This window comes from Megalobrama amblycephala, linkage group LG22 (genome assembly GCF_018812025.1).
Source record: "Megalobrama amblycephala isolate DHTTF-2021 linkage group LG22, ASM1881202v1, whole genome shotgun sequence".
Lineage (NCBI taxonomy): Eukaryota > Metazoa > Chordata > Actinopteri > Cypriniformes > Xenocyprididae > Megalobrama > Megalobrama amblycephala.
Genome location: NC_063065.1, coordinates 4,969,477 through 4,982,608, shown reverse-complemented (window position 1 = coordinate 4,982,608; position 13,132 = coordinate 4,969,477). Strand labels below are relative to the sequence as shown.

At 39.2% G+C, this 13,132-nt stretch overlaps 2 protein-coding genes across 2 annotated transcripts in view; both read left to right on the top strand.

Annotated features, from left to right (window-relative positions):
* LOC125257787 (pentraxin fusion protein-like) overlaps nt 1–13,132 on the top strand; it is a 30,669-nt gene that overhangs the window by 15,558 nt on the left and 1,979 nt on the right. The window lies entirely within an intron of this gene.
* Nucleotides 1,157–2,568, top strand: LOC125257790 (pentraxin fusion protein-like). The gene is made up of 3 exons (XM_048174488.1): nt 1,157–1,554; nt 1,667–1,736; nt 1,824–2,568. Exons 1-3 carry the CDS (start codon nt 1,546–1,548, stop codon nt 2,441–2,443), a joined length of 699 nt encoding a protein of 232 aa, XP_048030445.1. The 5' UTR covers nt 1,157–1,545; the 3' UTR covers nt 2,444–2,568.

Here is a 13,132-nt window from a genome sequence, read left to right as displayed (position 1 = left end):
CACCATGATCGGGGTCAGCACTTACTTCAGTTAGGCAGTTTGACTTGACTTTACTAGTGTTGGTTTTTCTCTGGCTGCTCCATCTGTTTGTTTTGGCAGGAGAAAATGTATTTAGTTGCTGTCAGCTGTTTGATGATAAGAATACAATTGTAATAGTGGTTTTATTCACTGATCTAACGACTGAGCTTTACGAAAAAAGTGTTATGACTTTGTGCTGGATCTTTTCTAGAATAACAAAACAGTTGAGTAAATCAGATGGAAATAATATGTACACTAAACACTTTAAAACTCCTGCATGATTTATTCACACACAGACATCAAAATTCAGCGTATGAATCTCAACAATGGTGACATGCTTCATGCTGCAATGGATTCTGGGTGCCTCATACAAAACTCATTCATGGCTCCCAGAATGCATTGCAGCATGAAGCATGTCACCATTGTTGAGATTCATACGCTGATTCTTGATGTCTGTGTTTAAGTGAATTTTGAAGGTTTGAAGTATTTAGAGAACAATGTGTTTTTTCAAATTTTCTGATAAAAAGTTTTATTGTAATTCTAGAAGAGATTCAGAATGAAGTTAATCACATTTTGCTCAAAAAAAACTCAGAAGTCATCCGTCAGTTAATTAAGCCATTAAATGATTATGCTTTTATGATCTAACAGCTGACGACATTGTTTCTTGTTCTTCTTACCATAACAAACAGCAAGAGCTGCCAAAGAAACACTAACACTAAAACAGTCAAGAGTCAAACTGCCTAACTGAAGTAAGCGCTGACCTCGATCACTGTGACATCAAACCAAACTTATTTTCAACAAATCATCAACATCTAAACCTCTAGTAATTCTCAATAACAACTTTTCTAGATGAATGTCAGAAATAAAGTCAGTCTGGTTAGTAATAAGTGAAGCTGGTGATGCTGTTTGTGGAGATGTTTAATCAGATCTTCAGTGATTTAATGTCTTTTATCTTCAGTTGATTTCATCGAAGGCTGTGGCTGAAGTCGTAGTTCTTGTTGTTTCTCTGTCCTTCAGTGATTCTGCTCGTTATCACCTAATTATCTCATTAACTCCAGCATGTTTCTGTGTTACATTTAACAGCCTGTAGTGTGCACACTGAGCAGTGTTCAGTTCATCTGGGCTAACCCATGTGGGGCCTCCATGGAAACCGTGGACAAAAATGTCTGGGCCCCAGTTAGACAGCCCAGGTGACACCCATCTGGACCCCACTAGCTGTGCTGGCTGGGATCGCCTTCTACGTGGGTGTATGCTATGATAGGTAAAATAAAACACATGTAACATGATTGTATTGATCTTGTGAGTTGTCATTATAGGGAAATGCTATCATTACAATGTCAATAATGCAGGACACGTTGACTTCCCCTTTCCAGGTTAAACTGAAAAAATAAAAAAAGATGACTGGGAGGCTCGTACATGAATCTAGGCTTAACCCAATCTGCATATAAATACTCAAGACATTTCTAGTCATGATCATCTGTGAGACAAACATCTGATCTGAACTGATCTTCTCTCTGACATCACCTGATGAACATCGTAAGTATCTCTTAAAACTGACTGTTGAAATTTAATGCTCAAAACAATGAAGCAGTGAAGAATTTGTCTGCTAAAAGGAGTAATGGATTTTCTTTTGCACTTTTTCCTTCAGACCTGCAGCAAGATGTTGGTAGTGGTTTCATTTTTCTGTCTGCTCTCTCTAACAGCAGCAGCTACTGAAGGTACCATATTTTACATGATTTTACAAGTTTACCGATATGAGCAGGATTTTGTGTGTCTAGTGGTTTATTTTGTGTTTTGTTTTGCAGTGGGTCTTGATGGTAAAGTGCTTCTGTTTCCAAACAAGACTGCTTCAAGCTATGCTAAACTCACTCCTGAAAAGCCACTGAGTCTTACAGCGTTTACTCTCTGCATGCGTGTCGCGATGGAGCCCCAGAGCAGGAGGGAGATCATTCTGTTCACCTACCGCACGTCTGAATATGATGAGCTCAATGTGTGGAACGAGTATGGTCAGGTGTCCTTGTATTTACGTTCAAGTAGCGAAGCAGCATTTTTCCACCTGCCTCCTCTCTCCACCTTCCAAACTCACCTGTGCGTCACCTGGGACTCTGCGACTGGTCTCTCTGCCTTTTGGGTGGACGGACGGCGCAGTGTGTACCAGCTCTATAGAAAAGGTCACTCAGTTCTTCCTGGCGGCACCGTCCTGCTCGGCCAAGACTGTGATAAATATATGGCTGCCTTTGATGCAGAGCAGAGCTTTGTAGGTGAAATTTCAGATGTGAAAATGTGGGATCATGTTCTCTCTGGCAGTCAGATTAAGGCGGTTTATTCAAACCAGGAACCGTATGTGCCGAAGGGAAACGTGTTTGACTGGAACACCATGAAATATGAGATTACTGGAAATGTGATAGTGGCTGAAAATAACTGATTCTCATCAGTTGCAACATTACACACATTGTCATCCACACAGTTGTGTCAGTCTTTATGATCTGTTCATCTGTTTTAATAAGTTACAAGCTGTAAGGGCTATCAAATAAATTTTTCTCAGCATTACAACTGTGTCTGTGTATAATTTGGAACAAAGAGTTGAATGTTGAAAAAGGGGGTTTTACTGGTTTAAATCTTAAATTTGCACATTCTCTCTAATGTCAAGAAACTAGATACTGTTCTTTGTGCTGTTGGACAGATCTACCATGAGCTCAGATGTTCTTTATCTGTTCATCAGTGATATATACCTGCTCATCTTAATTGTTTTTTATAAACATTTAAGTGCAATTCCTGGTGAAGAACTACACTAGCCATGATCCTACAGAGAAATGTCAGCCAATCAAAGAATCAAAGCTCTGCAGTGACGCCCACTCCCATAATGCACTGTGAGTGATGTAATCGAGTCAGTCTCCTTACACTAGTAAACGACACATCTGATTATTTTGCAATACACTTAAACGATCATTTCTTTCTATAATTATAATCAACAAGTTTAAGTCAATAGTTTTATGTTCTCAATGCTTTTTTTTATTACATTCTTTGCAGTGCTTCATGGTATCGTCAATTCTAACGAAAAAAATTACCTGTGAGCATTTAAATTCTGCATATGTATTTTTCATAATTTTTCATGATTTTTTTAAAATCGTTATAATGTGAAAAACAACAAAATTAAAAAAATTATGTGGAACATCAAGACTTCAAATTTACGAGTGTACTTGAAAGGTTTATGAAAGCCTGCAACAGGACAATATTTTTTAACCAATTTATTCAATTTTAGCTTTTAGGTAGTTCACCAAAATAGACTGGCAGTATTTCATTTTATAGTATAAATATAAGAACACACAGACGTAGGTAGTCCAGGGGTCAGAAAGTAAAAGTCCTGCCATATTTTTATTCCACCCACTGAAGCATTAATGAGATAATTAAGTGATTAATTGAGTGATGATTGACTATTATTGAAGACACCTGATGATAACAAGCAGAATCACCAAAGGAGAAAATCACAATTTTTAAGTTACCATCATCGAGGTCAGGGTTTGTTTTAGTTGAGCTCTTGACCCTTGACTTATTGAGTTAAAAGATGGTCAGGTAGTGTTGGTTATGCTTTATGCATAAACATTATTTGATTTGAATCACTAAACTCATTTAGAGTGGACGCAAGAGCGCGTAAGTGTTTTGCTTAATATCTGTTCTGGGTCAGTTGCTTCGTTTATTATTTGCTGCTAGGAAGGATTTAATTCGTATCTGTGTTTGTCCTATTTCCTACCTCAACTATAATTGTATTTTAATTGTACTTGTTTAGAATAACAACTGCGTTTGCAGACTTTATTGGTGTTATTGCCCGCACTTAAGCTTTAGTTAGTGTCGGTTTTCAGCCATTCACGGGTTTAGGCTTTTGCAGTGCTGATTTGCAAGGCGGGCCTAGCTCGTTTCAATCACGTGTTAATAAGCAGTATATTAATTGTGTGTGCGCGCTGTCGCGCAATCCTCGTGTGAAGACCGACTCGGGTAAAGACCTGCGCGACTCCACCGAGCAACGAAACTGGTAGGCACTTAAGTTTCTTCCCTCCTTTCACACTTTTCCTTCTTCCTCAGCATGTGCTTTCAACTCATTCCTGTTGTCTCTCGGCAACGCTCCACTAACCCACGTAAAAGGCAGCACAATGCTTCTAACCTGCGCCCTATTTACTCCTCTTCTAACACTAATACTCCTCTCTCTGTCTCTGTGGGTCTATGGAATTGTCAGTCAGCAGTTAACAAAGCTGACTTCATTCCAGCCTTTGCTACTAATTCTTCTCTTAATATCTTGGGCTTGACTGAGACCTGGATTCGTCCAGAGGACTCAGCAACCCCTGCTGCTCTCTCTAACAGCTTCACTTTCTCTCATACCCCTCGCCAATCTGGGAGGGGTGGGGGCACTGGTCTTCTCTTTTCTGACAATTGGAAATAATCGACTCATTCCTCTCTGTGCAACTACAATTCATTTGAGTTTCATGCTATTACAATCTCAATTCCTGTCAAAATTCATATCATAGTAATTTATCGCCCCCCAGGCCAACTGGGTACCTTTGTAGAGGAACTGGACATGCTGCTGTCCTCATTCCCAGAGGATGGTAGCCCACTTGTAGTTTTTGGCGATTTCAACATTCATCTAGAGAAGCCTTATGCTTCAGACTTCCTCTCTTCTAGCCTCATTCGATCTTAATCGGCTCATCACCACGAGTACACACAAATCTGGCAACCAACTTGATCTCATTTACACACGCAACTGCATCACCGACAACATTCTGGTAAAACCTCTGCACTTTTCTGATCATTTTTTCATTACTTTTAATCTTCAACTCCCCATTTGTTCACCACCAACCCCGCTACCAGTTACCTTCAGACGAAACCTGCGCTCTCTTTCTTCCTCTGATCTTTCCTCTACTGTATCATCCTCCCTTCCCTTACCCACACAATTCTCATCTCTGAATGTGAATACAGCAACAGACACTTTATGTTCCACATTAACTTCTTCTCTAGATAGTATCTGTCCTCTGTCATCCAGGTCTGCACGTGCCACTCCCTCTAATCCCTGGTTATCTGATGTTCTTCGTGAACATCGGACCAAACTCAGGGCTGCAGAGAGGAAGTGGCACAAATCAAAAGACCAATTTGACCTATGTAGCTATCAGTCTCTGCTCTCATCCTTTTCTGCTGAAATTCATGCTGCTAAATCCTCCTATTTCCACAACAAAATCAACAGCGCTTCAAACACACGTACACTTTTCAAAACATTCAACTCTCTCCTCTGTCCCCCTCCACCACCACCCACCTCATCCCTTACTGCTGATAATTTTGCTACATTTTTCACTGACAAAACATCTACCATCAGCAGTCAGTTCTCCGCTCCACACACACAGGAACTCAGACCAACCACACACACAGCCACACACCTCCTCTCTTCATTCTCCCCCCTCACTGAGACAGAAGTATCCAAACTTCTCCTGTCCAGTCATCCTACTACCTGCCCTCTAGATCCCATCCCCACACACCTTCTACAAGCCATCGCTCCCACACTTTTACCAGCACTGACACACATCATCAACACATCTCTCCACACTGGCACTTTCCCAACACATTCAAGCAGGCTCGGGTAACCCCACTGCTTAAGAAACCCACATTAAACACGTCTCTTGTCGACAGCTACAGACCTGTTTCTCTCCTACCATTCATAGGAAAAACACTTGAACGAGTTGTTTTCAACCAGGTGTCATCTTTCCTCTCACAGAGCAACCAATTGGATGTCAATCAGTCTGGTTTCAAGAGTGGCCACTCGACCGAGACTGCACTGCTGTCGGTCACTGAATCCCTGCGGATTGCAAAGGCTGATTCCAAATCATCAGTTCTCATTCTGCTCGATCTATCTGCTGCCTTTGACACGGTGAATCATCAGATCCTCCTGTCCACCCTCTCATCACTGGGCATCACAGGTACTCCACTTCTCTGGTTTGAATCCTATCTCACAGGAAGGTCTTTCAGGGTTGCCTGGAGAGGGGAGGTATCCAAAGCTCATCAACTGACCACGGGTGTTCCTCAGGGTTCAGTTCTTGGACCCCTCCTCTTCTCCATTTACACTACATCACTTGGTCCCATCATTCAGGCACATGGTTTCTCCTACCATTGCGATGCTGATGACACACAACTCTTCCTTTCATTCCAACCAGATGATCCCACAGTAGCTGCACGAATCTCAAGCTGTCTGGCGGACATCTCGGCATGGATGAAAGAACATCATCTACAGCTCAACCTGGCTAAGACTGAGCTTCTCGTCTTCCCTGCCAATCCGACTCTAAATCACGATTTCAGCATCCAGCTAGGCACATCCTCAATTACCCCATCAAATTCGGCCAGAAATCTTGGAGTAATCCTTGATGATCAACTGACCTTCAAAGACCACATTGCAAAGACAGCTCGGTCATGCAGATTTGCACTATACAACATCAGGAAAAAAAGAGGCCCTTTCTAACAGAACATGCAACACAACTTCTGGTCTAGGGTCTGGTCATTTCTAGGCTTGATTACTGCAATGCTCTTCTGGCTGGACTGCCATCATGCACAATCAAGCCTCTACAAATGATTCAGAACGCAGCAGCACGTCTCGTCTTCAACGAGCCCAAAAGAGCCCACGTCACACCTCTCTTCATCTCTCTTCACTGGCTACCACTTGCTGCTCGCATCAAATTCAAGGCGTTGACGCTTGCTTACAGATCCACCACAGGCTCAGCACCCTCCTACTTCCACTCACTCTTACGAGTCTACACTCCTACCAGAAACCTGCGCTCATTAAAGGAGCGAAGGCTTGTGGTACCATCACAGAGAGGCACGAAATCACTTTCCAGAACATTCTCATTCACTGTCCCTTGCTGGTGGAATGATCTTCCTGCCTTCATCCGGAATGCGGAATCCCTGGCAATATTCAAAAGACAGCTGAAAACCCATCTCTTTCGTGAGCACTTAACCTCATCTTAAAAAAAAAAAAAAAAAAAAAAAAAAAAAAATTCTTATTCCTATCCTTTCACTTCCTCTAATCCCTCTCTATTGTAGTTTAGGATAATCTGAGCACTGCCTATAACTTGTATTATGAGCACTTCTTGTCTATTTGCCTCGTCATGACAACTCGCTTGTTGTATTCCTCACTTGTAAGTCGCTTTGGATAAAAGCGTCTGCCAAATGAATAAATGTAAATGTAATGTAAATGTAGAGCCCAATCTCTGAGTTAAATTAGTATTGTTGATTACAGCAGCACTGTGATTCTACAGAAGATCAGCTTTTTCAATATAATCCAAAGGATTTCACAAAAGTTGTTCTTATCACAAAAATAAGGGTTTTTTGGCACACACAGACATCCAAGAATCAGCCTGTGAATCTCAACAACGGTGACAAGCAACATATTCTGATAAACAGATCAGGCTCTAAATGAGTTCAGTGATTCAGATCAAATAATGATTATGTGAAAACATAACCAACACCACCTGATCATATTTTAACTTTGCTTGTCTGGTTGTTATAATTAAAATTACAACAGCCCAAACAAAATTATTATTAAAAAGTCAAGGGTCAAGAGCCCAACTAAAGCAAACACTGATCTCCATAATGTTGACTTCAAAATGTTGATTTTCTCCTTTGGTGATTCTGCTTGTCAACAGATCAACTTCCTCACACATTTACTGTGTTAAAAGCATTACACAATGAATGTCAAAATTAACACAAGTGTTGTCCTTAAACTCACCCATTGATGTGTAAGAATTTAACACATTTTGAGTCAGTTTAAACACATCCTTTCTAAGAGTGTATACTAATAGTCCCCTAAACATTCCCAGAACGTCCTGAATGTTCCTTGAAGATCCACCAAATAACATCCCCCAACCCTTGAAAGAACTCACATCGTGGCCGTCTCTGAACGTTCTGGGTGACAGGTTAGATGGTGATGCTTTATAGAAGATAGTAAAGTATGAGAGCAGCAGTATAGTGTTGTTCTACGTAGCGAACACCAAAAGTTCATTCTCATTCAAAGAACAAAGTAATCACAACATATGGCGTTAGTTCAGAAGCTCACTACATGCACAAGTTTGAAACTCTGCAGATGAAGTAGGCTACTAAACCAGCTCAAGGATTTCAGCTATAAAGCACTCCAGACGTGATTGATATCAAACTTAGAACAGCTCAAGAAGTCTTGCAGAGGTCGCTCTTCATGTTATTCTTGTTGCTACTAACACTTAGAGTGACACATAACAGCCGTTCACATGAACGAGAGACAGTAGAATAAGAAGAATGAATGATCAGTTGTTGATCAGTACAGCTGACCTGCAGGAAAGATATGGCAGCAATGTTTTAACTTCAGGCATTACTGGAGCACATGTCAACATTCCTGTTTTTCCTGAGAGTCTCCCATATTTTACACCCATCTCCCGCCCCTCTCCCATTGCACTATTTCTTCCGGGAAACTCAAGTAATTTGTTCAGCCCAAACCTCGTTATATGAATAATCACACTCACAGAGCTAAAATCACAATATATTATTCCAAGGTTGTCCAGTTTTCAGATCTTGTATGAAACACATTCTACCTACACAATAGACACATCATAAAAATTTCAACCCATTTATGACCACAACCTGGCAACCTACAAAGCTGTTGTGCTGTTGTAGTATTTGAATCAAGCATCACTGGTAGAAATGGGAGGAGAACACTCATGTGGTGCTCCGGCGAAACAAAAAACTAAATATAGCCTAATTTTAATTCATAATCTCAAAGCCTATTGATATTGTGTCGCACCGATTTTGATATTGGACACGGTGGGGAAAATTACGTTACTCAGCACATTAAAGGGTTAGTTTACCCAAAAATGAAAATTCTGTCATTTATTACTCACCCTCATGCCGTTCCACACCCGTCCACAGACCTTTGTTAATCTTCGGAAAAACACAATGGGTCGGAGCATTATGAATCAGTGTATTCGAATCATGATTCGGATCGTCAAAACTGTTGAAATCACGCTGAAATCTCCAAACAGCAGATTCGACACACTGATTCATTTGTGCTCTGAAGCTTCCTGAAGCAGTGTTTTGAAATCAGCCATCACTATATAAGTCGTTATTTCGATTTTTTGGCGCACCAAAAATATTCTTGCCACTTTATAATATTACAGTTTTTTTCAATTGCTAACAAGCATTTAGCAATACTTAAAGTACTTTTTCTAAACTCTTAACACAGCAACACACAAACATCACACAGTTAGCCAAATAGTTAATTTTCTGCCCAAAACCATATTTTGTTATATAAACACAAACTCCACATTTCAAAATGCTAAAAACCTTTTTCAACACATACTAACTCTATCAAAACACAGCAAAACTGATTCAAAATCGAGTCGTTCTGTCAAAACATAGCACTAGTTTTCTATTCAACATGAACATATAGTCAATCAAAGCGCAATGACTGTCAAAATACTAACAGTTGATGGCATTATGAAAACTGCATTACTTGTCATGTTTCGGTTCAAACTGGAGAAAATATGAAATCCATTGTTTTTATAATTCAGTTTCCTTTTACTACAGTAATAGTATAATGCATGCAAGCCATTCTACATTTTTGGTTGAGTGTTGAATGTGTGCATTCTTGGCAACAGAAGTGAGTCATTATTTTATAGAACGTGCAGTAGAAAAAAGAGAAGAAGGAAGTAACAGAATTGCTCAGGGCAGCTACTGGTCAGATGTGTCCCCTATGCAGAACTTCAGTGTCCCCCTTGGTTGAAATCTCTTTCTGGGGTTGGGTGTGTGGTGTTGATGGTGCCCATAGATGGTGGGATGGTGTCCCCTTGGTAGTTAGTGCCCTACGCAGACCACATATTCTGCATATATGGAACAATGGTAGTGGAATCGTTGTAGTAAAAGATTTACATGAAGCTTTTACTGAAATGAAAACATGAAATTGCTGCCATTGATCAACAACAAATCCAACATACATGGCCTTTGGTTACTGTTGAAGCTTTTTTCCACCACAGAATAAAAAAAGTATAAAAGGTAATTGTGACTTTTTATCTCACAATTCTGACTTTTTCCCCTCAGAATTGTGATATATAAACAATAGGAATTGAGTTTAAAAAGTCAGAATTGTGAGATAAAAAGACATAATTACCTTTTTTATTTTCTATTCATGGCAGAAATAAGCTTTCATAGGTTCCCGTGTAAGTGAAAAAAACAGAGATGCACAGTCCAGCATTCTTCCTCCTCTCCCATACCTCTTCTTCTCCCTTGTCCTGATCCAACTTCTCCTTTCCTCCTTCATCTATTCCTCTCCCTTACCCAGATAATTATTTTCTCTCTGCTCCTCTGTGTTGTTCTTCATCCACAATGAACGAATCCGATTCAAAGAGTCCTATTTTACTGTGTATGTCCATGTAATGGAAAGAAGTTCAACCCCTGACTATACTTCCAACTGAGACTGGAATCTGCTCAATATTTCAGTGATCTGCTAATTAAAAATGCTTATCAATTGTTTCAGTATTTGTTTTATTTATTTTTTTCAATACTTTTGAGCTGCTGTTGTTGCAGAATTAGAGGTTTTATCCTATATTTAAAGATTGGAACATTGGGTCTTCATTTCTGACTTGCTGTGTTTAAGCATTTGCAAATAAGATGAGAAAGATCCATGATTTTGGTATGAGGTAAGCTTATATGAAAAGAAAATTTAAGCATTTAAAAAATGTGTTAATTGATTGCATTTTGTGTGAAAACGACATGAATTGTGTTAATGGTATGGCCACAACAGATGGATGTTCTGCTAAATGTGTTTAGAGTTTTGAAAATGTGACTACAGAATGGACAAATGTATGTTAGCAATTGAAAAAAACTGTAATATTGAACCACTGTATATGACCTGATTTAAATATGTTTTCAGTACATTTATGGATCTTGAGAGAGGAAATGTCATTGCTGTCTATGCAGGCCTCACGGAGCCATCAGATTTCAACAAAAATATCTTAATTTGTGTTCTGAAGAGTAATGAAGGTCTTACGGGTGTGGAATGGCATGAGGGTGAGTAATTAATGACAGAATTTTCATTTTTGGGTGAACTAACCCTTTAATGCAGCCTTCAGGTGCTATCTATTAGTTGATAATTTGATAAATTTGATAAATTTCATAATTCCCAATTCTGAAGTCATGATTACGAGCTCATCGAATTCAAGTTTCAAGATGGGAGGGAAAACTTTTTTTTACCTAGAAAAACTTGCATTTACAATAATTCAGAGCGCACGTGAAGGCAGCATAATCACAATTAATCACAACGACACAATCGCGCAGCGGAGGCACAGAGAGGCACAGGTGCTGTGCCGAATTTTGACTCCCTGCCAAATTATTACTCCCATATTGAAGTCTCTACCTGATTGCCTAATCCTAACCTCACCCCTAATCCTAATCCCTCCCCTACACCTAATCCTTAAACCTACCAATATGGGGTAGTAATTTGTTAGGGGTCAGAATTCGGCACAACATTATGTATAATAAAAATAAATATAAATATAACCATAACTGAAACACGAAATAATTCATGTTATTATCATATGATTATTATCATATGTTTTCGTGTCATAGTTTTATTTGTCACCATTCATTTTCATAACAGTCTTAAAATATTTTCATATTTTCATATTTGTCCATGATGGACACCCGCCCGATTATGATAACATAACAGTTAGAAGTTGTAATGTTACATTTATGTTGAGTATCTGAGATATTTGATTGTCACAGAACAGGCTTCAGTTCATCCCTTCAGCTTCACCTCATATTCCATTCTTCAGATGTTTCTTTTTCGATAAAGTTGATGCATCATAATCTACAAGTTATTTTTAGTCACATTCATGTTTTCATGTCATAGTTTTATTTGTCACCATTCTTAAAATATTTTCATTATATTTCACAATATTTTCTCCATGAAGGACACACCCCGCCTCCCGCACACACCCTGCCTGCGATTATGATAATAACACAACAGTTAGAAGTTGTAATGTTATATTTATTTTGAGTATCACAACTTACATTTTCACAAAACACGAAGTGCATATGTGAACTTGACCGTGCTTAAAAGGGTAACTACCGTTGTGGATGCGCTATTCCCGTAAAAACAACACTGATTCACGGGCAACTATAAGGCACAAAGATTTCACAACATTCTAGGCTACCTCAGGGATGACGTGTTTTTGTAGGCCAATCCGGAAGTTAGCGGCGCACTGGTTCCCTTGATCGAAAGCCTATGCATTTTTCCCATAGACTTTTGGAAAATCGCAAAAAAAAAAAGGCTCTGTGTTTAACAAAGGGTTATGACACACACGGTTTGTCTATCAAGATAATCTTTACAAGTTAACACAACATTTATACATTTTGACGTCTAAAAGGAAGTAGTCCCTTTTAGCAATTTGTTAGCAACTGCCGTTTTTAAGACGCAATAAAGGTTTAAAAAATCACAAGTGGGTTATAACTGGTGTGTTTTATATGTCATAGATCAAAATGTGAAAATATTTAGAGGCTTTGTTAACTACAGACCTTATTTCAGGCGATTTAGCAAAAATCCATTCAAAAAACCCATAGACTTTAGGGCGATGGAACGGGAAATGCTAACTTGGTTCCGGGTTTTGCCTACAAAAACACATCATCCCTGAGGTACTCTATACCATGCTACCGTAGTTTAGAAAAAATGTGCTTTTGCATACTTATTATTATTTTTAAATCATAAAAATTATGCAAAAGCACATTTTTTCAAACTACTGTAAGTGCTGTAGTATAAGCAGGAGAGCATGTGTGGACTGAATTTGGTGAGAGTATGTTACATTGAAGTTACTGAATATTTTTGGTGACACTGGTGACTATTTTTGTAGTAATGCTTTTCAGGGTTTGTACTTTGCAGACGGTCCCTTAATTCAGCCGCATGCGCATAGATATTAATGTATTTTGTCCAGTGCGGAGGCTCGTTTTGAGGAAAATTAGGTTGTAGCTCATTGTTACTACGATTGAAAAGGTGTTATTTGTGTTTTAACAACATTTAGCTCACTAGTTATTTATGTGGGAAATTTGAATCTGCTATGTTGCAAAC

Coding starts and splice junctions, on each gene's coding strand:
- LOC125257790 (XM_048174488.1), top strand. Junction 1,737..1,823: donor AACAGCAGCAGCTACTGAAG/GTACCATATTTT, acceptor TTTGTTTTGCAG/TGGGTCTTGATGGTAAAGTG.